At 41.4% G+C, this 26,857-nt stretch overlaps 1 protein-coding gene across 1 annotated transcript in view; it reads right to left on the bottom strand.

The window, feature by feature from the left end:
* Positions 1-26,857, bottom strand: part of CFAP61 (cilia and flagella associated protein 61) — a 295,737-nt gene that overhangs the window by 58,904 nt on the left and 209,976 nt on the right. Inside the window, exons 22-24 of the mRNA XM_023217758.2 lie at positions 18,514-18,806; positions 7,043-7,370; positions 5,598-5,689 (exon numbers count right to left, since the gene is read on the bottom strand). Coding sequence (XP_023073526.1) covers positions 5,598-5,689; positions 7,043-7,370; positions 18,514-18,806 — 713 coding nt within the window. The remainder of the gene's footprint in view (positions 1-5,597; positions 5,690-7,042; positions 7,371-18,513; positions 18,807-26,857) is intronic.

The raw sequence follows: 26,857 nt of genomic DNA on the forward strand, positions 1-26,857 counted from the left end.
GGAAGGAGGGAAGGGATGAAGGAAGGAAGGAGGGAAGGGATGAAGGAAGGAAGGAGGAATAAAGGAAAGAAGGAGGGAAGGAGGGAGGGAGGAAGAAAAGAAGGAGGGAGGGAAGGAGGAAGGGTAAGTAAAGAAGGAAGGGAGGAAGGAGGGAGGGAGGGAAGGAGGAAGGGAAGGAAGGATGGAGGGAAGGAGGAAGGAAGGAAAGACGTAAAGAAGGGAGGGAGGAAGGGAAGGGAAGAAAGGAAGGAGGGAGGGAGTGAGGGAGGAAGGGAAGGCAGGAAGGCAGGAAGGAAGGAAGGAAGGAAGAAAGCAGGCTGACTCCAGGCAGGAGTTGGTGTGGAAGGGCGGGTTCCTCTGGAGAAGAGTTTGGAAAAAGCCAGGACTGAGCCTCTGGCTGCAGGGGCCTGGTCTCCCCTGCCCATCCCTTGCCCTCAGCTCTTGCCACAGGCATCTCTCTAGGCCTGGATGCCTCATGGGCTTTGCTCATTCCCGGGTGTTTCCTCAAGTCCCGACTTCACAATCTGAGCAATGACTCACACCATTGCATGGGGTGGGGGTGGGGGCACTTGACCTCACAGAATAACCTCTGGTGTCAACTTTAACTGATGGTCCAGGATATTCAGCAGTATTTCAGAATTAAAATATATGTAGATATATAGACAGTGAAGAATGTGACCTCCACATGTATTTCTAAATTAAACACAAGACTTGAAAGACCATTTGAGTTTGGAAACAGCAGCTTTAGGTTTGGCTTCTGGAACCCAGGGGTACATGGCCCCATCACAGTAAGGGATGACTGGTGAAAAAGCCGGAAAACTGCAGGTAAATTCTGAGGAGGGGCGGCTCCTGCACCATGGCAGTAAGGCTGGCGTCTGGGAGAGGAGGCACCACAGACTCTGGCAGTTTTATCTGCTAGGCTTTCCCAAGCCTCCTCCTCCTTTTAGGTTGAATTGTTTGAAGTGTTTAAAAAAGGGGGCCCAGGTGTCAAAGGGGCACACCTTGACATCCACCCATGTGGGTAACAAATCTTGACTTTACCAATAGTCTTACTAAATCCCCCACCTTCACCTTACAAGGACTTCTTTGTGTTTAGGAGGGCTGACTTGGATTCCACGTACGTGGCCGAGGCTGTGCACCTCAAGATAAGGGTCACAGTCACTTAGTTGGCAGTGGCTTGACAAGCCCTCGAGGAGCCCTGCAGGCTGCAGACTGACAGCAGTGAGAATCTGAGCATCTTGCGCCCTTAAATGTCATCCTGTTCCTTGAGAGTCTATCTTCAGCATCATTTTTAATGATTTTTTTGTTATGGACTTGTTGCATTTTTTGGTCTTATTTTGAAATGTAAAGACTGCATTATCATCTTTTGGCCTCCTCCATAAGTTTTGTCTGCATAATCCTAGCATACAGTGCCTTACAGAAATTACGGCTTAGAGGTCCAGAAGCAGCTACACTAGAGAAAGTGATGAGGAGGTTGCACTGATGGCTGATCTTAACTTTGGAAGGAACAGTGTCCATTTGAAAGAGATCTGGCACTACGTTAGCCTCACTGGAGGGTCCATCTGGGAACTGACAGTCCATCAAAATATGCTGTATTCATGTTCAATACGATTCACTCATACAGGGGTTTCTCAGACACAAATTACCCTTGTAGTGCAGGCCATTCCTATTCACAGTCGCTGACAGAACGGGACAACCCAGTGAAGCCCAGAATTCTTCCTGTAATTGCTCATAGAAAGCTGCTCCACTAAGTGATGCCGTAGGGCACCTCCCAGCCCTGCCCACATGGTGCAGGGTTCTGGGGTCAGGACAATTACTTCACAACCTTCCAATTTGGTAGGGTATGTCTCGAGTCTTCCCCTATTTTAAGCATATGAGTACATTGTTTAAAAATTTGGATATTAAATTTAAGATTTTGATGGAGTCACTGATTCTGATATGGTTTTTCTTCTTCTTTTTTCCCTGAATACAATTATCCTTTGGAGTTCCTTTATGATTTTGACAAAGGTTGGAAAATGGCTCTGGAATTCATGCCAAATGGAAGACACAGGACTAATCAGACTTGGTGTTCAAGAAATCAAGTTCCCAGCTCTCACGATGAACACACAATTTTAAATTTGATGGTATCCAAGGCAGAATTTGTTGTGACAAATTTCTTTATTCCGTGGTATATACGCCAACAAAGCATGTGGACTGGAATCTGTAAATTAGTTTATTATGTAGACGACTTGGGGTCCCCTTTCTTCCTTTTGTCAGGTTACCTCTCAAAGAGCTCATGAATTACTACAGTATCTTCCGACTTAAATATTCCAATTAGTGAGCACTATAAAAATCTGATAAGATTTGTCTGTGCTACATCTAGTGTATGAATAGTAATTCAATTTCTCTGGTGAAATATTGTTCAATGGGCTCCATTCTTGATCAATTGGCTATATTTAGGTGACTGCCTGACCATTTTGGCAACAATTTCACTTAATCAAATTAATTCCAATCCCAAAAGATTGCCATGGAGCCATCCTACATTTTTTCTTTCTTGGATAATAAAATGGAAAAAAAATCTGTTTAGATCTTCTGTACTAATTAAAAAGGAGGCCCACCTGGCAAAATGGTTAATTAAAGTCAGGGGTCCTGTTCACATACTGTCATAGCACCAGCCAAAGAATCTATTTAAGTTGCACTCTTATTAAAACTCTCATTATCTAAAAACCCCTTTTGGCTCCTCCTCTGACTTTATTTAGAGAGAGCCAGTGGCTCATAAATAAACGATGCCGCATGTAGGAAATCATGCACTGTCCTTGAAGAATCTGGTTCTGGCTGGAACCAAGTCCAACATGTTCTAGTTCTTGTGCATATCAGACTCGAGTTATTTATCTGTGATGATCAAAGTGCTTAGCCTGTGAATACTCTGGGCTTTATCCTATTTACCTCATGCCCCACCTCATTGGTGGCAGATTGTAACAGATTGTACTTTCCAAAGATGGCCATGACAGTCTCCCCATCCCACACACTGTCCTGCAATATGACCTTGACACTGTCTGTCTTGAGAGATGGATTCTCTATCCCTCACTCCTTGAATCTCAGTGGTTGTTGTGACTGCTCCAACAGAGAGAGTGGGATAAGTGAGGCTGTGTGACTTTTAAGGGTGGGTCATAGAAGGCAATGCAACTTCCAACTTGCTAGTACCAACACTTGCACTTGGAGCCCAGAGCCACCATGTGAGCAGTCTGGCTACTCTGAGGCCACCATACTGTGAGGAAGCCCAGGCACTTGAGGACAGCCCAGTTCGGGAGGCCGTGGTGAGCACTTCCGGTCCTTGAGTCATCCCAGCCCAGCTGAATAACAAGCCTTCAGATTTAGTAAACGAGCCTTCAGATGATCCAGATCATTGATCTAACCCTCTAGTCTTCCCATCTAAGGCTCTGGATAGTGTGAAGCAGAGACAAGCTGTGCCCACTGTGCCCTGTCCAAATTCCTGACTCACAGGATCTGTGAGCAGGATCAAATGGCTGCTTCATGCCACTAAGTGTTTTTTATACAGCAGTAGAAACTGGAACACTATTATGATCTTATGGTTTCCTGTATTATAAGAAAATTTTGCATCAGACCATGTGTACAAGACAACTAAAAGAATCTGGGGAAGGGCAAAGGGAAATAAGTTTTAAACATACAGCATCTACCCTTTTCCTGGAAGAACTGGGTTTCATTATTTATCTGGAATAATGATTAAAACAGCCATCTTCATCACTTACTGGCTACCTGTTTTGTTCCAGACAATGTTATTTTATATATGCTCCCCAGCAATCCCAGAAATGCAGAGACATTGAAGAACTTGTTCAGGGTCCATGGGAAGGAAATGGAATAGCTGGGATTGAGACTTCCTGAAGGGTGAAGAGCCCGTAGCCTGTGCCATTTGAGTAGGCCCCCATTTAAGGAATTTTCCAAGAGCTTCTACTTGCATCTCATTGGTCAGAACCTGCCACATGGCTGACCCTGTCCTTGAGGAAATGTGGGAAATGTGTTTAATTTAGGTTGGTCATATTGTTTACCCTCAAAAATATCCAGGAGAAGAAAATGGGAATGGAAATTAAGTAGACAGCTTCCAGTCTGCCTCATTGACGAAAAATCAAATGTGACATATCCAAAAGGAAGCCCCCAGATGACAACACACACTGGGCTGGGATCACGGGTCAGAGAATCTCATTAGAGGAGCTCTTCAACTGACCAACCACCTGTGTCCTTTAAACAGGGGAATTCCCAACTGCACAGCTTCTGCTTTTCCTGGAGGGGAGGAAAACAGTGGGGTCTCCATGGCCATTCCAGATGCTAAGCAATCTACCTGCTCCATTGACATGAAAGTGGATATTTCAGTTATCTATCGATGCATCACAGGTTGCCTCCAAACGTAGAGGCTTAACGTCCTTCAGTAGGTGAATGGATAAATAAACCGATACATCCAGACAACAGAGGATCATTCAGTGCCAAAAAGAGACGAGCTATGAAGCCATGAAAAGGTACAGAGGAAGCTTAAATGGATAGTGCTAAGTGAAAGAAGCCAACCTGAAAAGACTACAGGCTGTATGATTCCAACTATATGACATTCTGGAAAAGACAAAGTGACTGAGACAGTAAAAAGGTCAGTAGTTGCCAGGCCTTAGGACAGAGGAAGGGACAAACAGGCAGTGCACAGGGGGTTCTTAGGGCAGTGAAGCTGCTCTGTATGATCCTGTAATGGTGGATATGTGTCATTATACATTTGTCCAAACCCACAGAATGTACAAAACCAAGAGTGAACCCTAATGTCAACTATGGGCTCTGGTTGATAATAATGTGTCACTGTAGGTTTATTAATTGTAAGAAATATATCACTGGTGGGGGATGTTGATAGTGGGGGAGGCTATATGTCTGTTGAAGCGTTGGGGTTATATGGGAAATCTTTCTACCTCTGCTCAGTTTTGTTATGAAACCAAAATGGCTCTAAAAAATAAAGTCTATTTAAAAAAGTAATGGTGTAAAACAACAGTACATTTTTATCTTCTCACGGTCTCTGGGAGTCAGAAGCTGAAAGTGGCTTGGCTAGGGGATTCTGGCTCAAGGTCTTTCATAAGTTTTCAGTCAAGATGTTGGCTGGGGCTGCAGTCACCTGAAGGCGTGAATGAGGCTGGAGGATCCACTTCCAAGGTGGCACGCTCATCTGCCTGGCAAACTGATCATGGCTGGTGCAGGAACCCTCAATTCCTTGCCACGTGGACCTCTCTAAATGGGTCCCTACAGCATGGCAGCAAGTCATCTAGAAGTGTGCAAGCTGGAAGCTGTAGTATCTTTCTTGACCTGACCTGACCTTGGAAGTCACAGAGTCATTTCCCCAGTATCCTCTTGGCTACACAGGTCAGCCCTACTCAGTGCAGGAGGGGCCACACAAGGACATGAAAACCAAGTCACGAGAGTCACTGAGGGCCATCTAGGGGGATGATTACCCCAATGGACTTCTGATGCGTGAACCAACACATTACAGTAAAGACTCCAAGTAAAGAATTTCATCCTCTTATAAACCAAGTTTTGTATTTGAAAGTAAAATGAAATTCAGAAATAATACTTACATAATTAGGCTGTGCCACTTGTACCTCCAAGGGAATAGGAATGGCAGGCTTGGCAACATGCAGATAATGGTAAGACCCAGGAAGAATGCCCCCTAGAAGAGATGGCAAATTTTCCATTTCAAATGAATTGTTAATGAGGTGAGTAACAGTGCTCACATTTTCATCACAGGACAAACAGATGCCTGCAGTGGTGTATGCTCCTCAAACTTTCACACTAAAGTATCACCAACAGCAAGGAACTCCCCTGGGTGGTTGACATTTATTTAACCAAATTGATGTGAATGTGACATGATATATCATAATGTAGCCGCCAATGCTCCAGGACGTGCCAAGCCGATCTTGTGTATCCTGTGATTATCAGTAGCTCCCCGCCCTCTAATCTGTATCTGCCAAAACCAGATCAAGACCTTTAGAAGCTTTAAATTGTTGCAAATAGCATTCCTGTTCCTCATCACTTCTCCAAAATATTAAAAAATTGAATTTAATTAGGACAATCAACAAAGTTCTTTGTTCAATGTTTTAGAAACTGTCATTATCGAATTCTTAATATGTTGGCTTGTCCCTGAGGTCTGGACCTGCGCCAGCTCTGGTTCTGACAGCCCTCCCTTCTCTTGCCTGCCCACGGCCACCACCTTCCCTCAGTTCTTACCCAGAGAGAGTAGCAGAGCAAGACCTTGTGGGGCTGCCTAGTTAGGAAGAGGAAGTCAAGGATGGAATGTGGGGCTTTCATTTCTGTAATCTGACATTCCATTGACTGGACTGGGTTTCATGGATACCCTGAGGATCTATGTACAGCTTTGTGGGTTCATTCATAAACCTCCAGGAAGTGAACACGGAATTCTGTAAATATGTGCATTTTTCTGGTAAAAGGTCCACAACATTCAGAAACACCATTTTCAAAGGTATTTCTCATACCCTAACAGTGAAGGAACCCTGCATTACTCATGAAGTCATCTCCTCCCTAGGGGCCAAAAAGGTTTACAGGATAAAAGTGCACTGCTTTACAGCTGCAAATGGTTAAGCTTATCCATACCAGAGCAGGCTGAGGCCTGGCTGCCTGGAAGAGTCTCCTTATCTCTGAACTTACAGTGAGAATGGAAGTTTTGGGTAAGATGTCAGGGAAAACCATCACTTTCCAGCTGTGAGATATCCAGACAAGTTAATAATCATTCCCTTGTCTGTTTTCTTATCTGTAAAATGGGAACCCCATTTAGGATGTGGTCCATAATAAATGCTCAAATGCAAGGAATCATAATAACAATAATTCTGGGTTTGTAATAAATGCTTTAGAAATTAGATAGACCCTTTCTCTGTCTCTGTGGCAACCCACTGAGATATAGAGGAGCCTTTTCCCCAAGCCTAAGAGAAACCTGGAGGGCTGGCCTGACTGCTGAGCCCTACCTAATTGGTGGCTTCATCAAGGAGAAGGAAGCCTACTCGTATACCTTGAATCTTGGCTCCCTTGTACATGGGGATGAGCCGGTCAAGATCAGCTGGCGGCTTGGTCACAGGCTCAAGGGTTGGATCAAAGAGACGTAGCATAGCTGCTGCCAGCTGAAAGCCAATTTCTTTGGAACTGAAGTTGCTGTGAGTCCACTCATTTGAGTAGTATCTATTGGAGAATTTGGTGAGGGAGCCAGCAGCTCTGATGGCTTTGTCATTGGTATGGAAGTTGATATCAATCACAAGTCGACCGTCATACACAAGACATGTATCATTGAGGGCTTTAAACGTTTCATAATCCACATTCTTCTCACAGAAGCTGAAGAACATCTACGAAGTGAACGATTACAGCAATATTCAGTTATCACTCTTCGTTTTACCTTCCCAAGAGTGTGACAAGTCTCCAGGGCATTTTATTATTTGGGGCACAAAAATACATATACTAAAAGTTTGTTATCATGTTGTTTGTGTGTGTATGAGAGATAGATTATCTTGGGTATGAAGAACACATTAAGATCCCCAAATGTCACTCTTATTCACTCAATTTTGACATCCAGTGGAGAGAATGATGCCAGGTGATGAAATATCTCCCACAAGTGTGAGTGGTTTTCCACGTAAGAGGGTTTACATTTGTACAGACCCTGCCTTCCCCTCACGCTCCTACATTTTGAACAGCTCTAGCTCAGCCTCCATCCATTTCCCCTTCCTGTGTCTGACAGTCGGGTCTCTGCAGGTTCCTTTTTGGGTTGACCTCATCCAGTCTTCAGTTTTCAGACTGCCCATTGCTAGCTTTTAAAACCCAGTAAGCTTGTCCCTATATGATGCTCCAGAGAAGATGGGTGCTTCATCAGTCTCTGTATCTACTAGGTCTGGGTTCCTGCCTTGTTGCTTCCTGCTCTCATACGACAGAGGTTAATTCAAGAAATACTGATGGCATACCTACCATATGCCAGGCACCGTGTGAGGGTGCCGTAAGTAGGGGGGCCACCAACCCCTTTGCATGCTCCTTAGAAATTACTTGTATGCCCTCTTCATTCTGTGTTCAAATTTAAATGCTTTCTTATGCTCATCTGGACATCATCTTCTACACTGATGTTGAAAGTCACTAAAGCAGTGCAAGTTAGTTGTTTATGTCTTTAGTTGTTGGACCCATTGAAATAAGTTCAACTGATTTTATTTTTATCTAAAATAGTCTGCCAGCTTATTAAAAGCATGCTAAAAACTGAACATAAGACATGGGTCCCAACCATACTGATGGTCATCTCCCCACTTCCATCACATTCCTGCTTTACCCGCCTCAACTGTTTCATTCTGTACAGACATCAGCTGTCCCTGGGCAAGAGGTAGCCAGCCCCTTCAGTATTACTGCCCCACACCCATGAATGGTTCCAGGAGCTTTCTGATCCTGTGGTAGCCACTAGTCATGCAGGGCTACAAATATTTACATCTAAATTAATTTAAGTGAAATACAATGAAAACTTCGGTTCCTCAGTTGCAACAGCCCATTTCAAGTGCTCAATAGCTGTAGGTGGCTAGTGGCTGCCATACTGGGCAGTGAAGATACAGCCTGTTTCCATCTCGAAGAAGGTTCTATTGGACAGTGGGACTCAAATCCATCATCTCTATGATGTCCTTGGTCCTCCCTCAGGCAGACAGACTCTGTGCCCTTGCCCTGTCTTTATTCACTCAGTTGTCTCATCCCATCCCAGGATGCTTCTTTCTTTCAAGTCTTTTCCTTTTTTTTTCTGTCTTATAACTCTTACCCAGTGGCCACAGGAAAATATATTTCTCTGAGTCTTTCTCTGATTCTGAATCTTTCTGTCTCCCTATACTCCTTTTATGCTTTCTCATTCTTTTTCCCAATCTCTATAAAAAATAGATTTCCTACCCAGATAAATATATAGAAAGATATCTGATTCGAACTTAAATTACAAATATCAGTGCCATCAACCTCGTGAGCCCTTGAAAATGTTCAGAAGTCTTCTTCAGCATCCTCACAGAAGTTCTTCTACCTACCCAATTTTCTTTTTCTAACTAAGTCTACTTTTCATTTAAGTAGCACATTAAATATACTAGTTTTTGTTTTTCTGGGTTTTAAAGATTACCAGTATTGCAGTAATGTTTATTTATATGCTTTTGGTGTAAGCATTCACAATTTTGGCTACATTTAGGTTTTCATAGGAGTTTGTAGACTAGACTGAAAACCAAATAAGCAAATCCAATGTTGTCAATAGGAACACGTGTTCGAAGTTACAGACCTTGCAAATACAGCCTATGTGCTTCTGTAATGCCAATGGAATATACATATTGGGTACAACCAGGAAGTGGAAATGGCTGGCCACACTGATGTTCTGAGTATATATTTCAAGATTACTTATACTGACAATTCTGATTAAGGACAGCAAAACTCCTTGGTTAGCTAGGGAGAAGGGTGGGAGTTGGTAGTCTGATACACTTCATTCGTTCATGCATTCAGACAAACACTTCTTGTGCCAGGCACTGTGTAAGGTCTCCAGAATGTCTTGATGAAAAACATAAGCATGGAGCTCATGATCTAACTAGAGAGATGAATGCCAACAAGATGGGGAAGTTTGCCTTGAGAGCCAGCGTCACTGCAGCCTAACCTGGCTGGAGGCTGGACCACCTGCTAAGTAAGAACCCTGGAGGCGCCACTATCAGGCAGGATGTGGAGAGGCTTTGATGTGGGGACAAAACATCAATTTCAAGAGAGTTCTGCTTCTGCCTTGGTGCTATAACCTTCTGAGATGAGTCCTCCCACTGATCATAACTATAAACTCTGATATAAGAGGATTCTTATTAGTATTTAAAAGTTTGGGTAGCTTGTGTATTACAGTAAAAACTTGGAGAAATGACCAGGTTGGGGATAATTTCCCTAATTTTAGAGGTTTTGAAAAAGTTTGCTTTTTAAATTACCTTTTTTCCCCATTTCCACATACAGGTATGCAATTTAGAGTCTTTTTTTTAAGACAGGATCTCACTTTGTCACCTAGGTTGGAGGGCAGTGGCAATATCTCGGCTCACTGCAGCCTTGACCTCCTGGGTTCAAGGGATCCTTCCACCTCAGCCCCCGCCATGTAGCTGGAACTACAGGTGCTTGCCACCATACCCGGCTACTTTTTTGGTATTTTTTTGTAGAGATGGCCTTCACTATGTTGCCCAGGGCTGGTCTTGAATTCCTGAGTTCAAGCCATTCACCCACCTTGGCCTCCCAAAGTGCTAGGATTATAGGCATGAGCCACTCTGTCTGGCCTCAATTTAGAGGCTTTTTTTTTTTTTTTTTTTTTTTTTTAAAGAGTGAGCTGCAGTCATCTTATGCCCTAATAGAAAATAGAGATGATAGAGGAGTCAGTGAACTCGAAGTTATATCAGTAGAAACTGTCCAATTTGAAGAATAGTGATAAAGAGAAAAAAGAGACTGAAACAAATAAACAGAGCCTTAGAGCCCCAGGGAACAATACAAAAAAAAACTCTTAACAGATATGTAATTGGAATCCCAGAAAGAGAGAAGAATGGGGTAAGAAAGAATGGCCAATAACTTGTTAAAATTTAGTGAAAATCATAAATTTATGGATTTGAGAAATTCAGTGAACCCCAAACAAGACAAATTAAAAAAAAATGCTTAAAGACATAATAAACACAGAATACCCACAGCATCAAATTGCTAAAAACCAAGGATAAAGAGCAAACTTGAAAGCAGCCAGTGGAAAATGACATATAGGGGAATGTTTTAGATGATTGTAGATTTAAAATTCATGGACGTCAGAAGATGGTGGAAAAGCATCTTCAAAGTGCTGGGAAAAAATAACCTGTAAGCCCAGAATTCTATATTTGGTGAAAATAAACGTTAAGAATGAAAGCAATATATATTTTCAGATGGAATAAAACTAGAGAATTACTTTTTAGCAGACCTACAATACAACAAATGCTCTGAAGGTTGTTTTGGCTGATGGGAGACTTGGATTTTCAAAAAGGAAGATAGAACAAGAAAATTAGTAAATATCTGGGTATCTATAAAGACTATTCTTTTTAATTCTCCAATATATAAATGACCTTAAACAAAGATTACAATATTGCCTTACTGATTTTTCAGTGTTTGTAGATGTAATATACAGGATGGCTATTAACAAAATAGACATCCAGAATATGGGGAGAAGGAACTGCATCGCTGCAAGGTTTTTACATTTTATGTGAAATGGTACAATATTAACTCTATTGAACATGAAAGATTGCTGATATGTATTACAATCCACAGAGCAATCACTAAAAAATAAGATATAGTTAAAAAGTCAATCGAAATAGACTACTAAAAAACACTCTAATAATCCTAAAGAAAGCAGGCAAGGGGGAACACAAAAGAAAGAAGAGGCAACAAACAGTAAACAAATAATAAAATGGTAGACCTAAATCTAACCATATCAGTAATTACATTAAATATTAATTTAATATTTAATGTAATAAATATAAATAATATATTAAATATTAAGTTAATATATATTAATGATATAAATATTAATGGTCTAAGTACTTTAAATAAAATGCAGAGATAGAGAAGATAGAAAGCATGTGGTAAGTAGAAGTCTATGATGGTTCCCAAGATTCCCACCTCTTCCTTAATTACAAGTGTGAACTGTGAAAGTATAAGGTGATGTTATATGGCACATGTGACTTTAGACAGGGAGATCATGCTTGGTGGGTCTGACCTGATCAGGTAAACCCTTAAAAGGGACCAGGCTTTTCCTGAAGAAGGATTTGAAATGTGAAGGGAATTTGACATGAGTAAGATCCTCTGTTGCTGGATGTAAGATGGAAGGGGCCATGAGGTAAGAAATATGAATGGCCTCTACGAGCTGCAAGTAGCCCCTGGCTGGACCAGCATGGAAGTGGGGACCCCTGTCCTCAGCTGCAAGGAATTAAGTTCTATTACTATCACATAAGCTTGGAAGAGGACTTCAAGCTCCAGAGAGAATGCAGCCTGATTGGTACCTGGATTTTAGCCTTGAGAGTCCCTAAGCAGAGAAGCCAGCCACACCTTGCCTGCATTTCTGACTGATAGAGCTATAAACTAGTACAGGGATGTTGTTTTAAGCTGTTAAATTTGGGGTAATTTGTCATGCAGCACTAAAAACAACAATATAATCTTTATGATGCCTACAAGAGACACACTTCAGACACAAAGACACAGATAAGTAGAAACTAAATGGATGGGAAATATATCATATAAACAGCAAGTATAAGAAGAATGGAATGGTCATATTAATATCAGATAATCTGGACCTTAAGATAAGGAATATTATTAAATATCAGAGATAAAGAGGGACATCTCATAATGATAAAAGGCACAATTCACAAGGCAGATGTAACAGCTATAAGTGCTCATGGGCTTAATAACAGAGCCCCCAAAAAGATAAAGCAAAAATCAAAAGTATTAAAAGGAAAAACAGAAACTTCCAAAATAATAGTAAGAGATTGTAATACCCTTCTCTCACCAATTAATAGAATGAGATAAAAATATCAGTAAAGACTTACGAGTGTCGAACATCACTATCAACCATATTGAACTAACATTAAACTCAAGTACATAATACATATTCCTTATATGTTCACAAAGTTATTCAATATGCTTGGACATAAAACAAGTCTCAAATTTTTTTTTTTTTTTTTTTTTTTTTTGAGACAGGGTCTTGATCTGTCACCCAGGCTGGACTGCAGTGGCGCCATCTGGGCTCACTGCAACCTCCACCTCCTAGGTTCAAGCGATTCTCCTGCCTCAGCCTCCCGAGTAACTGGGATTTCAGGCATGCACCACCATGCCCAGCTAATTTTCATATGTTTAGTAGAGATGGGGTTTCACCACGTTGGGCAGGTTGGTCTTGAACTCCTGACCTCAAGTGATCTGCCCGCTTTGGCCTCCCAATGTGCTGGGATTACAGGTGGGAGCCACCGTCCCTGTCTCTAAATGTCAAAACACTGTTCTCTGATCACAACAGCTACACTAGAAATCAATTCAAAATATAATATTTAGGAAAACTTTAAATATTTGAATATTAGACAGTGCAGTTCTAAATAATCCAAGGTTGAATAAAGAATCACAGTGAGATTAGAAAATATTTTGAACTAAGCGGGAATGGAAAACTTACAGCTGAAATGCTTATATAAATCAACAACTTAAGGCTCTACCTTAAGGAACTAGAAAAAAGAAGGGTAAAGTAAATCCAAAGCAAGAAGAAGGAAGAAAATAATTAAGAGCAGAAATCAATGGAGGAGAAAACTGACAGATAATAGAGAAAATTAACATACTCAAAAGCTGGTTAATTGAAAAAGATCAATAATATTGACAAACCCCTATCTACACTGCGGGAGAGAGAGAAAGAGAGAGTCAGAGACAGAGAGACTGGCAGCAAACAGAGAGAGGGACAGAGAGACTGAACACAATTTACCAATCTCAGAAATAAATGAGGGGTTATTACTACAGATTCTAGACATCAAATAGATAATAAAATAATATGTGAAAAACTTAATGTAAACAAATTTGACAAATGTAAATGAAATGGACAAATTTCTTAAAAATTACAACTTACAAAAATTTATAGAAGAAGCAGAAAATTTGAGTAGCCTTATATCTAGTTAAAAAAACGAATTTGTTATCAAAAGCCTTTCAACAATATAAACTCCATGCCCAGATTGTTTCACTGGTTAATTCTGTCAAACATCCAAGAAAGAAAAAATAACAATCTTGCACAAACCTTTTCAGAAAATAAATAAGGAGGGAACATTGCCCAAATTTTTTGCATGAGGCCAACACAGCTTGAACACCAAAACCTTACAAGGACATTACTAAAATAGAAAATTATAGATCAACATCCCTTATGAATATAGTTAAAAAATAGTTTCTAAAATTCTTTTTTTTTTTTTTTTTTTGAGGCGGAGTCTCGCTCTGTTGCCCGGACTGGAGTGCAGTGGCCGGATCTCAGCTCACTGCAAGCTACGCCATTCTCCTGCCTCAGCCTCCCGAGTAGCTGGGACTACAGGCGCCCGCCACCTCGCCCGGCTAGTTTTTGTATTTTTAGTAGAGACAGGGTTTCACTGCGTTAGCCAGGATGGTCTCGATCTCCTGACCTCGTGATCTGCCCGTCTCGGCCTCCCAAAGTGCTGGGATTACAGGCTTGAGCCACCGCGCCCGGCCAAAACCTGAACATTGGCTATTTTTGGAGATGCCGGGGATCTAAAATTCTTAAAACATATTGGCAAGTAAAATTTAAGAATATACAGAAAGATAATGCATTATGACCAATTAAGTTTTATTCCAGAGATTTAAGGTTTTTTTTTTTTTAAAAAACTGATTGATTTAAAAAATCAATCAGTGTAATTCAGTGTATTAAAGAATTAAGAAGAAAATTTCCGTATTTCTTTTTAAGAAATATGGAAAGTTCACTTAACAAAATTCAACATTTATGATAAAACCTCTAAACAAACTAGGAATGGAAGGTTATTTCTTCAGTCTGATAAAAAGCACCAAAGCAAAATCCACAGCCAAATTCTCTCATATTTAATAGTGAAAGCCTGAAAGTTCTCTCTGGGATATGGAACAAGGCAAGGATGTCTATTTCCTCTACTTCTATTAAACATTGCACTGTAGGTCCTAGTGAGTAGAATAAAGCAAGTAACTGAAATAAAAGACCTAAATATCAGAAAAGTAGTAAAACTGCCCCTATTTGCATGATATGTTTATGGACCTAAAAAACTACAAAAGCTAATAAGAGAATTTAGCAGTTTCAAGTTACAACGTTTATACACAAAGTAAATTGCATTTTGTAAACTTGCAGTGATCAATTGGAAATTTCAAAATTTTAAATACATTTATAATAGCTTGAACACTTCACAAAAAGGAGAAATACTAATGGCTACCAAAAAAAATGAAAAGATGCCAAACATAATTAATCGTCAGGAAAGCACAAATTAAAAAAACACAGTGACACATCATGTCACACCCACAAGAGTGGCTAAAATTAGATTGACAATACCAAGTGCTGACAAGAATGTGGACCGTCTGGAACTCCCATACATTGCTGATGGAAATGCAAAATGGTACAGCTACTTTGGAGAGCAACATGGCGACTTCTTAAAAGGTCAATATTCACTTACAAATAATTTAGACATTCTTTAGGCTTATAGCTAAGAGAAATAAAAATATTATCCACACAAAGACATATACCAGAATGTACATAGCAGGCAAATGAATAAACAAAACGCAATATATCCATACAATGGACTACTGCTCAGCCATAAAAAAGAATGAACTATTGATGCATGGAACTATATGAAATCTCAAAATCACTATGCTGAGTAAATGAAGCCAAATAGAAAAATAGCATATAATGTATGATTCTGGTTATAAAAATCATAGTTTTAGTAGGTACATACACTGTGATATCACCTGCTTTGGTTTCCTAGGGCTGCTGTAATAAAGTACCACAAACTGAGTAGCTCAAGACAAGAGAAATTTATTCTCTCACAGTTCTGGAGAATCCAAGTCTTGTCAGGACCATACTCCCTCCAGAGGCTCTAGGGAAGAAGCCTTCCCTGTCTCTTCCTACTTCCTGGAGGTTGCTAGCAATTCCTGCCATTCCATGACTTGCAGCTGCCATCACATCAACCTCTGCCTCCACTGTCATGAGGTTTTCTTCATTGTGTGTCTCTGTATGCCATCAAATCTATTTAAGGACACCAGTCATTGGATTCAGGGCCCACCTTGATCCAGGATGACTTTCTCTGTACTTGCTTACATCGACCAAGGTTCTATTTCCAAATAAGGTCATGTTCACTGGTACTGGGGGTCAGGATATCAACATATCTTTCTGGGGGATGTAATTCAAGCCACGACACCAAGACCACCGTGAAGAAGATGGACACATTCATCCCCACCAACAGATGCTTAATGCCCTGACAGATGCTGCCCAAAGCAGACAGTATGAGAGATACCTACCCCGAACTCGCCGCTTCCCATGTCTAATCTCCCACAGGTACAAACTGTTGGCCAAATAAAGATGAAAATCAGAGAATAATGGAGCCTGGGAAATGTCATCTGCAGGGGTCATTCTTTGTGAGACCAAGCAGACCAGGGAAGGTAGGAGAAAGAATACAACACCAAACAGGCCGATGTTTTTGACCCAGACAGTGTTAGGATGAAAATGCAGCAGGATGGTGCCTTGGATCAAGACAGTTGAGAGTACAGCTGATCCTTGGGCAACATGGATTTGAACTGTGTGTCACTTACGCATAGATTTTTTTTTCTGCCTCTGCCATCCCTGAGACAGCAAGACCCACCCCTCGTCTTCCTTCTCCTCCTCAGCCTACTCAGTGTGAAGACAATGAGGACAAAGACCTTTATGATGATCCACTTCCACCTAATGACAAATAAACTTATTTTCTCTTCCTTATGATTGTCTTAACAACATTTTCTTTTCTCTAGCTTACTTTATTGTAAGGATAGAGTATACAATACATATCAAATACAAAATATGTTTTCATATAATCAACTATTTATGTGATCAGTCAGGCTTCTGGTCATCAGTAGGCTTTTAGTAGCTATGTTTTTGGAGAGTCAAAACTTACATGTGATTTTTCAACTTTGTGAGGAGGGTTAGTGCCCTTACTCCTCATGTGTTCAAGGGTCAATTTACTTTGCCACATGTTTTTGTTAGGAGTTTGATTCTAATGTGAATAGGAAAGTAAAGGTCACAAGAGCTGCTACCCAGTGGGATGTCTGGGGAGGTTTTCTGAGGCCTCTGCTTCCTGAGCAAGGCACACAGTCACCTCTAGAGGTGCCTCAGGATAAACATGGCAATCTTCCAGGTTTGCCATTTTTTTTGAGGGAAAATTTGTGCAAAAGTATTTTGATATTTCCTGTCTTAAATAGGTGTCATGACATACATGTACAGACAGTATCACTTTTTAAAATAAAGGGGACTTGTCCTGCCTTTTTCACTGTTACATCCCTAACACCTAGGACAGAGCCTGGGACCTCGCAGGTGTTCAATAAATATTTATGGAATGAATGAATAAATGAATGGACTACAGAGTAGAATACAAAATTTCCATGGATCTCAGGATAAAATGAGAGATTCTAAAAAAAATCTTCCTTTTTAGTCTTTTTTAGTGGTTTGCTTTGAGCCCCTGTCCTTTGAGTTCTGGGTTGGGGTGGGGGTGAGAGCCCCCATCCTCAATCCTTTGCAGCCCGTGAGTGAGAAGCCCTACTTAGGATGATGACCCCCTACTCCTAGGTAAGGGCCTGCTGTGAACACCTGCCCCTAAATGGCTTGCCCACTGGATGTTAGCAGGCATTCTTTATCACAACCGCTAACACACACCCTTGACCTACACAACCATTGTCCTCATACTGACTTCAGCCTCCCCTTTGAGCAAGGGTCCCCTGCTTCTCAGTGAGATGGACAGGCCCATTCCCTCCTTCCCTCCCTGAAGGCTTCTATTAACCTCCTAAGCTGGAAACTCTGAGGATGCAGGCCTGAAGGTGGGATGTCACCCACCTGGAAAGGAAAGTGCTCTCTTTATACACACTGCCAGAGGTTGTGTGTCATGGGGAAAGACTCACCACTGCTGCTGCCAGAATCTTAAGCGGTTAATGGCAGCATAGACCTTGGGCTGGGCAGGGAACCAGCACTGCCACTGACTTAGAGCCACGGTGTTCTCATCTGTAAATTGGGGATACCTCCCTTTACAGAGCTGTCCTGATGAGGTGACAGAATGTCCTGGGGCATGGCAAGCTCTCAGTAAAGAGAGGCATTCTCCATTCAAATCTTTGACCTCCCATTCATGAACAGGCAGGGTCTAATTTCCCACTCCTTGAATATGGGCTGGTCCTAGCGACTTGCCTCTAGCAAATAGAATGTGGTGGGAAGAATGCTGCTTGATTTCGGAGGCCAGGTCATCCAAGGTGACACAGCTGACACTGCCTCTCTCTCTGCTCTACCCTCAGACCCAAACCACCATGTTGTGAGGAAGCCAGTTTCATGAAGGGGCCACTTCTAAGTGTTCTGGCGAAAATCTCAACTAAAGTTGATTCAGGATCAACAGCCAGACATGTGAGTGGCTATGCTTCTGAGACAATTCCAGCCCACCCACTGCTGACTTCAGCCGCATGAGTGACCTCAAGTGGGAACTTCCCAGCTGGGTCTGGCCAAAGCCAGAAGAGATAAGAATAATAAAATAATAATAATAAACCAGGAGAGATAAGAATAATAAACGGTTGTTGTTTCTTCATGCCACTGAGTCTGGGGTGGGTTGTTACCCAGCAAGAGGTAATGCGAACACACAGAAAACAAAATCCAACATCTGGTATTCCAAATTCACTGCCCGCAATCTTCCAGACCCCCAAATCCCTTGGAGATGTCGGCTGTCCCTGGCTGGTGAGTGAGGTTTGCAGGGACCCACTTACAGAGCACGGGAGTCTAAAAGGCTTGGTGGGTGTGGTGAAGGAGGCTCTGTAGATGGGGTCTGGGTGCAGGCCGTCATTCCACTGGGCCAGGATCGCATCCCGGTAAATAGTGACTCCGGCGGCTGCCAGCGCGTCCGCCACGGCGCTCTCCACCGAGTAGTTGTTGATGCAGGTGATGGTGGAGGCGGGCGGGGGCTGCACGAGGTGGATGCGGCTGCCGCTCACGCCAAGGTTTAAGAGCGTCTCCACAGTGGTGTAAGTATCAATTGTATTTCCATAGACAATGACATTCCCTAGGAAAGAAGGGAAAACGCTAAGATATACAGTTCAGAAAACCAAAAAACCTTAGTCAAATGCTAATAATGCTGAACTGCTCCGTATAACCCTCTCATTTTTCAGCTGCAGGAAACCAGGGGTGTTACCTAGCAACGGCGACCAAGATAATTTAGTAAAGAATCGGCACAAAACATCCCACAAAGTAGTCAAGTACTTTTAATGCAGAAGTAGGACATTCGTTTATGTTCCTCTAATTTGAAGTTGAAATTACGCTGAAAGAAACTGTCTAGAAAAAAACCTTTTGTCTTGTTTTTGTTCCCAATTTGCTATACTTATTAAGGAAACAAAATTACTAATGTTGGCAATGCATATTAGCTCTTCCTTACAGACAAAAAGGCAATGGTAAAAAATATTCATGCTCATGATGTTACTGATATTTTAATATTTAAATGTTGAACTGGATTGATTTCAAGGAAGTTTTCCCTTTTTTGAGAATTAAAGGCTAGAACATTCTGCTTTTCAACAGATAATTTTACAAAGATTCAACCCTGAGTTTTAGAATTTAATGTGTCAAGACCTAGCTAGAGGTACTGAAGGACAGTATTTTGGTTAGCAAAAATAAAATCACAAAATAATCTTGACAGATTTCCCTTGTGTAAGAGCATTTTGGTGATAGTCTATACTATTTACATTTCTCAAAAAGACTACAGAAGTAATTACATATGCTATTCTACTATTTTAGCGGTTTTAAGATCAATGACACTATTAAATTAATGAAATGTAGTATATGCTACTTTTGACATTGAATTGGCATTTTCAAATTTTCACAAAGAAATAGACTGCTGTAGACTCATCTTCCAGGTAAGATACCAATTTTACCACAAAATGTACACTTTGTTGAATGTCTCTCTGTTTTTCCCCTGTTCATGAAATAGTATGAAAAGGAATTTTACAAGCCAAAATAAATAGCAAGTGTATTAATTCAATTTGGTTGAGGAAATCACGCCCAAATTGTTTTCAATCCAAAACTGAAAGGAGGTGTGATGGTTTGTCTTGTTTGCTTAGGAAAAATAAACTACAGTAACTTTCAGATGGCTTCTTGGAAGCTAACAGCATCTAGAAAGTTCTCCCATACTCCCTGCTCTTCATCTGTGGAAAGCCAAGAAGCCACTGAAGTGAGGGAGTGGAGTCTCTCCATTCCTGCCTTCGCTAGGACGCTAGGACAGTTTTGTGGCTATGACTCCCACTCTGTTCAGATGCTCAAATGCAACATTCCTCGGTGAGCTGCATTTTCCTTGGCTGAAAGAGGCAACATTTTGCTTAAATTATTGAGACTCCCACCTGCTACAAAACATGAATCTTGGCTGTCTGGCACAACAAAGAATCAGCCTGCCAAGAAAGGCAAAACTTGAACCGAAAACTGTCAAAGGTTTGAGGTCTTCTGTCCTTTTGAAATAGGCAAGCCAAAACAATATTCATTTTCAGTTGAACTAATTTAAGTGTGTTTAGATCTCACACAGCTAAGGATTTTGCATTTTCCAGTCTCTTTCATGAGAGCTGTTAGCTGCTCTACTGTGAGCTGGGCTTTTTCTTCACAGGCTCATGGAAAACGGGGCCTGTGGTGCTGTTGGGGTTTGGAGAGCTCTCTGATCCAGCAAGGGTGGTCCATGGACTGCAGGCAGCTGGAGAGGATGATACTTTTCAATTCCAAAGGTAATACATTTTGTAAAACCTCTGATTTCAAAATTAGAGGTTTATTTCTAGATAATGTGACTTCTAAACAGCTTTGGCTATCTTTATGTTTAATTTGAAATAAAATTCCCTAACAAAAATATAAGACTTTGGTTGTCTTAAGAGTCAGTTATCATCATAGCAACGGTGCATAACAAACCACGTCAAAACTCATTGTCAAACAACAACAAGCATGTTGTGGGTGGTCTACACACCTATGGGCAGACTGATGTCAGCTGATATGGCTCCAGGTTGTGGCTGGGTTTGTTTGCACCATATGTGTTTCATCCTGCTTGGACTGACAGCTACCTGAGGCATTTTCTATTTATGGTGAAATGCAGGTGCACAGAAAGGCAAGCACAAGGGCCCAGGCACATGTCAAGTCTCCGCCCACATCACATCCACTAACATCCCATTGACCAAAGTGAGTGTCATGACCATGCCCATGAGCACGGAAGTGAGGACGTCCACACAGGAGGGAGAGAAGGATGAATATTTTCTGACGGGCAGTGCAAATCAGCATGGTCATATGGAAGATGACTGCCTGCGTGATTTCATCACAAACTTTTCATTTAAACAGGCTTTCTATGACTAGTTATAGTTCTCTCATTTCCCATAAAATATAGTAGAATGTTGTGATAATATAATCTGTTATATTAAATAAATAAGAACACGTTACAGGTCAAATCACATCCCTCCACAAATATAACAAAACATGATAAAAACTAGCTATTAATATGTAAGATGGCCTACTATTCTTGACCAGGTCCACCTCTTGCCTTTTTTTAATTTTCATTTTTATTTTTCGAGATAGAGTCTCGCCCGTTGCCCAGGCTGGAGTGCAGTGATGCAATCTCAGCTCACTGCAACCTTCACCTTTTGGGTTCAAGTCATTCTCTCACCTCAGCCTCCTGAGTAGCTGGAATTATAGGCCCGCACCACTATGCCAGGCTAATTTTTGTATTTTCAGTAGAGACGAAGTTTCGACATGTTGACCAAGCTGGTCTTGAACTGCTGACCTCAAGTGATCTCCCCACCTTGGCTTCCCAAAGTGCTGGGATTACAGACGTGAGCCTCTGCGTCTGGCCCAATCTCTTGCCTTTAAATATTTCCATTCTGTGGGAGATTATTCTTTTCATCATCTTTGTGCAGTTGTGAGTTCTTTCTGCAACACTGCTCACATTTACTTTGTAAAGGATTTTTAGATCCAGTTCATGTTTATCTCTGGACTCCTCTATGCCAGGCACAAAGTTAGGTACTTTTATATATAATCTCTCATATTATTGTCATTATCGATAACAATAGCATTTAGAACTGTTAACAATAACACGGGCTTCACTCAAATGCCCATATATAATGTTGTCATACAGCAAAATATAAGCATGGTGATAACTCTTAGAATAACCAAAGTCTTATATTTTGGGGCCCCCTCCAGAAAAAAAGCCTAGTAGACAAATACTTTGATTATTCATTTTGGGACAAATCAAACTGGTTTAAAAATATGATTACTTATAATCATCAGAGTAATTTTACTAATATGGATGAGTTGGAACCAGTGCTTCTGAAGAACTCATGTCAAGGCCTTAGCCTGCCTGTAGCTTTAACTGGGCCCCACAGACTGTCCAGCCTCCAGGTAGGTGAGACCCCAGCAGGACTGTGGGTGGTCTCCACCTTTCCTTTCCAGCACTCACCATGGCCTACACACCCAGGCTATAGCCAGGCTGCTTGGCGAGATGACTTGTTTGGACTGTAAGGTCCATGTTTGCCCTCCCCATCATGTTATCCCTGGAGCCTAGCACAGTGCCTGGCCTACACTGGATGCGACTGTAATTACCACCATAATATTGTGTTTCCTGACCAGATACGTGGATATATGTCAGAGATAGATTGCTGATCCTAAGACTTTCTTCCTGCTAGCTGGATCGTGCTTTTGGGCCCTCTAAATATTTAACACCAAATGACCTCGCTGTAGCCAGATTTTCCCACCACCTATTTCTGCTTGGTATTCACTACTAAGTTGGCACTATAAGAACTATCCAGTCACAGAATGGGCTATACACCTGAGATTTGTAAGACAGAAATATGTTCCCCTTAACAATGTCAGGTCTGGTTATTAGGTTTCCAGTGTAGGCTCATGAAATCCCACATAGTCCCTAATGTAACCAAAATTGTGTGTGCCTATCATTTGTTAATTATAGATATAAAATACTACTCCTGTCATATTGGTGGCATTTAAGCTCAGGGAAACAAGAAATTACATCTTTAATGTGCTATTTAAAGAAAGACAGGGCTGAGTGTAGTGGCCCATGCCTGTAATCCAAGCACTTTGGGAAGCCAAGGCAGGAGGATTGAGTGAGGCCAGGGGTTCGAGGCCAGCCTGGGAAACACATCATAGCCTCGTCTCTACCAAAAAATATATATATATATTTTTCATCCTGCTTGGACTGACAGCTACCTGAGGTGTTATATATATATATAAGGCATGGCACACATCGCTAGTCCCAGTTACTCAGGAGGCTGAGTACAGCCTCCTGAGTACTCAGGAGGCTGATACAATTTCTGGGAATTTGTAGGAGTTTGACAGATTTCTACCCCTGGTTTTCTTTTAGATGTAAATGTGACATTGGATGACCAGGCTTTCTTATATTTTATATGGAAGTAGCAGTTGGGTAACTCATGTCATAATGTTTAAGTCAATTTTGGGCTGAATCAAGAAGGAAAGATGGGGAAGGAAGGAAATGGAGAGAGAAACAAAGGGAGGCAGAGACACAGTCAAACAGTAGGCGCCTCAGAGAAACAGATCTTCCTGAATCCTTGGGTAAGAGTTAGAAGGAAGAAAGAGTTTACAAGTAGGTGAGAGAAAGCAGCTGCTGGGTGGGACGAACTGAGGGCAAGTGAATAATGACCAGCGCGGGGGGTACACTCTGTTGGTTGTGCCTGAGGGAGGTGTTGGGGCTGATAGTTACGTGTCCCCGTGTGTACAGTGGGTGGCTGAGCCTTCACTGGCACAGAACAGCGTGACAGCTGTATAGACAGGTGAGACAGCCCCAGTTATGGGGGACCATGACATACGTTCTTTGATAGCATGCTTTTATTTCCGTTTTTAATTAATTAATTAATTTCGAGACAGAGTCTCGCTCTGTAGCCTGGAGTGCAGTGGCACCATCTCAGCTCACTGCCACTTCTGCCCCCTGCATTCAACTGATTCTCATGCTTCAGCCTCCTAAGTAGCTGGAACTATAGGCACCCACCACCACACCTGGCTAATTTTTATATTTTTAATAGAGATGGGGTTTCACCGTGTTGACCAGACTGGCAGTGAACTCCGGGCCTCAAGTGATCCACCCATCTCGGCCTCCCAAAGTGCTAAGACTACAGGCGTGAGCCACCGTGCCCGGCCTACAGCATGCTTTTCATAAGCCGGAAAACTTCAGTTAATGAAATATGAATTTATTTATTTAAATTTTAATTTTCTGGATACATAGTATGCCCATATTAAAGATGAATTTAATCCATGTATACCTACCATTGTGTACTTTATAATGCGTGGAGCCCTTGCAAATATTTACAAGGAGGTAGGTAACACATTGCACGGGCTTCCTTCACATTACTGGGATATCACATGCACTGTTTTGAAGTTTCTAGACACACATAAAAAAAGGAGAGTGGAAAAACTGATTATTTCCCTGAATATCAGTTTTATGCTGAAAGATTTAGTCACCGTTTCCTTCCCAGATCAGCTTACCTAACAGATGAGAAGTGACCAGCTTTTGCTCTCGATTTAACAGGTGACAGAGGTAAAGGATGGGCTGCCCCACTTTCAAATGGCAAATAACCAATGATAGAACACTCTGGGTGGATTCCCCATAAAGGATAAGGGAATACAACTGTGGCAGTTTTCATGGAAGACCAATCTTTGTTGCTCTTTTTAGGGAATAAATCATGCATTACACTGATTGCAGATCTGAGACGGGCAGTAGGGTCCAGGCAGAGCGCCCATAAAAAGGCGACTGTGTGGAAGCTCCTGAAATTAAAGCTAGCAAGAAGGAGCTCGAAGTCATTCTTTCACTGCTAACCAGTGGCAGCCTTTGAAACAGAATGTGCAAGGGTGCTTCCTAGAGGATGGAGGGTGCCAGTGTCAACAGCCCAACCAAGGAGAGAGAGGGAGAAGTGATGATGCAGTCAATACCTGCGTGAGCTGTCGATTCCCCACTTCAGACTGAAGGACACTAGCACTTGCCAATTAAAATGTTGGTAGAAATGTACAGATTATCTTTTCGCTTTTTGTTTTTGTTTTGTTTTAAGATGGGGTCTTGCTGTCACTCAGGCTGGAGTGTAGTGCACAACCACAGCTCACTGCAGTCTCGAACTCCTGGGCTCGAGCAATCCTCCCGTCTCAGCCTCTTGAGTAGCTGGGACTACAGCCACATGCCACTATGCCTGGCTAGTTTTTAAAAAAATTTTTGTAGAGATGGGGTCTTGCTATATTGGCCAGGCTGGTTCCAAAATTCCAACTTCAAGTGATCCTCCCACCTTGGCCTCTCAAGGTGTAAATGAACAAATCAGCAACTTTGATAGTGACCATGCACATAAGGCGATCACACTTTAAAGTTTCAACTTGGGGCTGGGTGCGGTGGCTCACAACTGTAATCCCAGCAATTTGTAAGGTTGAGGCTGGCAGATCACTTGAGGTCAGGAGTTTGAACCCAGCCTGACCAAAATGGTGAAACCCCATCTCTACTAAAAACACACAAAAATTAGTTGGGCATAGTGGATCACACCTGTAGTCCCAGCTACTCAGGAGGCTGAGGTAGGAGGATCGCTTGAACCCAGGGCACGGAGGTTGCTGTGAGCCACAACAATTGTGTCACTGGTGGGTGACAGAGACAGACTCTGTCTAAAAAAGAATAACGCACCAAGATTCAGGAAGTTCTTCAATTTATGTTAATCAAGGGGGAAAAATGCCAGTTTCATCATCCTGGTTCCTGAAGGCAGTATGTAAGAGTTTCAGGAGTTAGAAAACAAGTAATTAAAGGTATGACTTTGCAGGAAAGGAAAACTAAGTTGATTTCCCCATTAAGTTCAAGAAGTAAAATAAAGTGCTAATTTTTTTAGTCATAGATGTACCCTAAAAGTAATGGGACAACTTTTAAAGAAATTATTTTTAGTAGATGCTAAAAAGTCATTTTATTCTTTTGAACTGAGTGCTTTACTTTTAAACACTTGGAAATTGTGCTCTGCTGCCATTTCATGGTCACGCTCAATGCTATGAAGATGAAGTTTCTCCAAGGAGAGAATCAGGACTTGGAGGGAAAGATTTGCTGGTCTGGTGGTCTGGCCATGAAGTTAGATCTCAAGAGTATAAGAAATAAATTCAGGATTTATGCACACAATATTAACATAAAGTTTTCTTCATAGTTACAATATCTTTAAGGTCAAAGAAACAAGAGTTATGTGCTACATTTTATAGTTTATATGTTTTAAATTATGTCTATGCATATTTACCTATTCTTTTGTATTTTAATGAATAATTATATTTCCTTTTTCTGCTTCAAAAGAGACATACAGTGGTTACATATGACTCATCCATCCTCAGAACAGCCCTGTGAGACAGGATTTATCATTTTATCCAGAAAACAAGGTACAGAGAGGTTAAATCTTGAGCTCAAGGTCACATGGCAAGCAGGTGGGTCAGCAGGACTCAAACCCCAAGAGTCTATTTCAAAACCAGGTTTCATAGCACTGCAGTACACTTGCAGATGGATGTGTAACACGTTACTAAAACATACTCCAACTGGCATTTTATATGGGTAAATATCTTCAGCAAATAACTAGATAATGAAATATTTTTAAGTAGCAATCACAGAATATTAATAAATTGTGAAATAAACACTTATTAAAAAACAGGCCGGGCATGGTGGCTCATGCCTGTAATCCCAGGACTTTGAGAGGCCAAGGTGGGAGAATCACTTGAGGTTAGGAGTTTGAGTCCAGCCTGGCCAACATGGCGAAACCCCATCTCTACCAAAAACACAAAAATTAGCCGAGTGTGCTGGTGCATGACTATAATCCGAGCTTCTCAGGAGGCTGAGGCAGGAGAATCACTTGAGACGGAGAGGCAGATGTTTCAGTCAGCTGAGATTGCACCACTGCACTCCAGCCTGGATGGCAGAGCAAGACTCTGCCATATATATATAAATATATATAAATTTATAAATAAAAATATATATGTGTGTATATATATGTGTATGTATGTGTATGTGTGTATATACATGTGTGTATGTATATATGTGTGTGTGTATATATATATAATATCTTGCCCACAAATAGAACCAGA

This window comes from Piliocolobus tephrosceles, chromosome 20 (genome assembly GCF_002776525.5).
Source record: "Piliocolobus tephrosceles isolate RC106 chromosome 20, ASM277652v3, whole genome shotgun sequence".
Lineage (NCBI taxonomy): Eukaryota > Metazoa > Chordata > Mammalia > Primates > Cercopithecidae > Piliocolobus > Piliocolobus tephrosceles.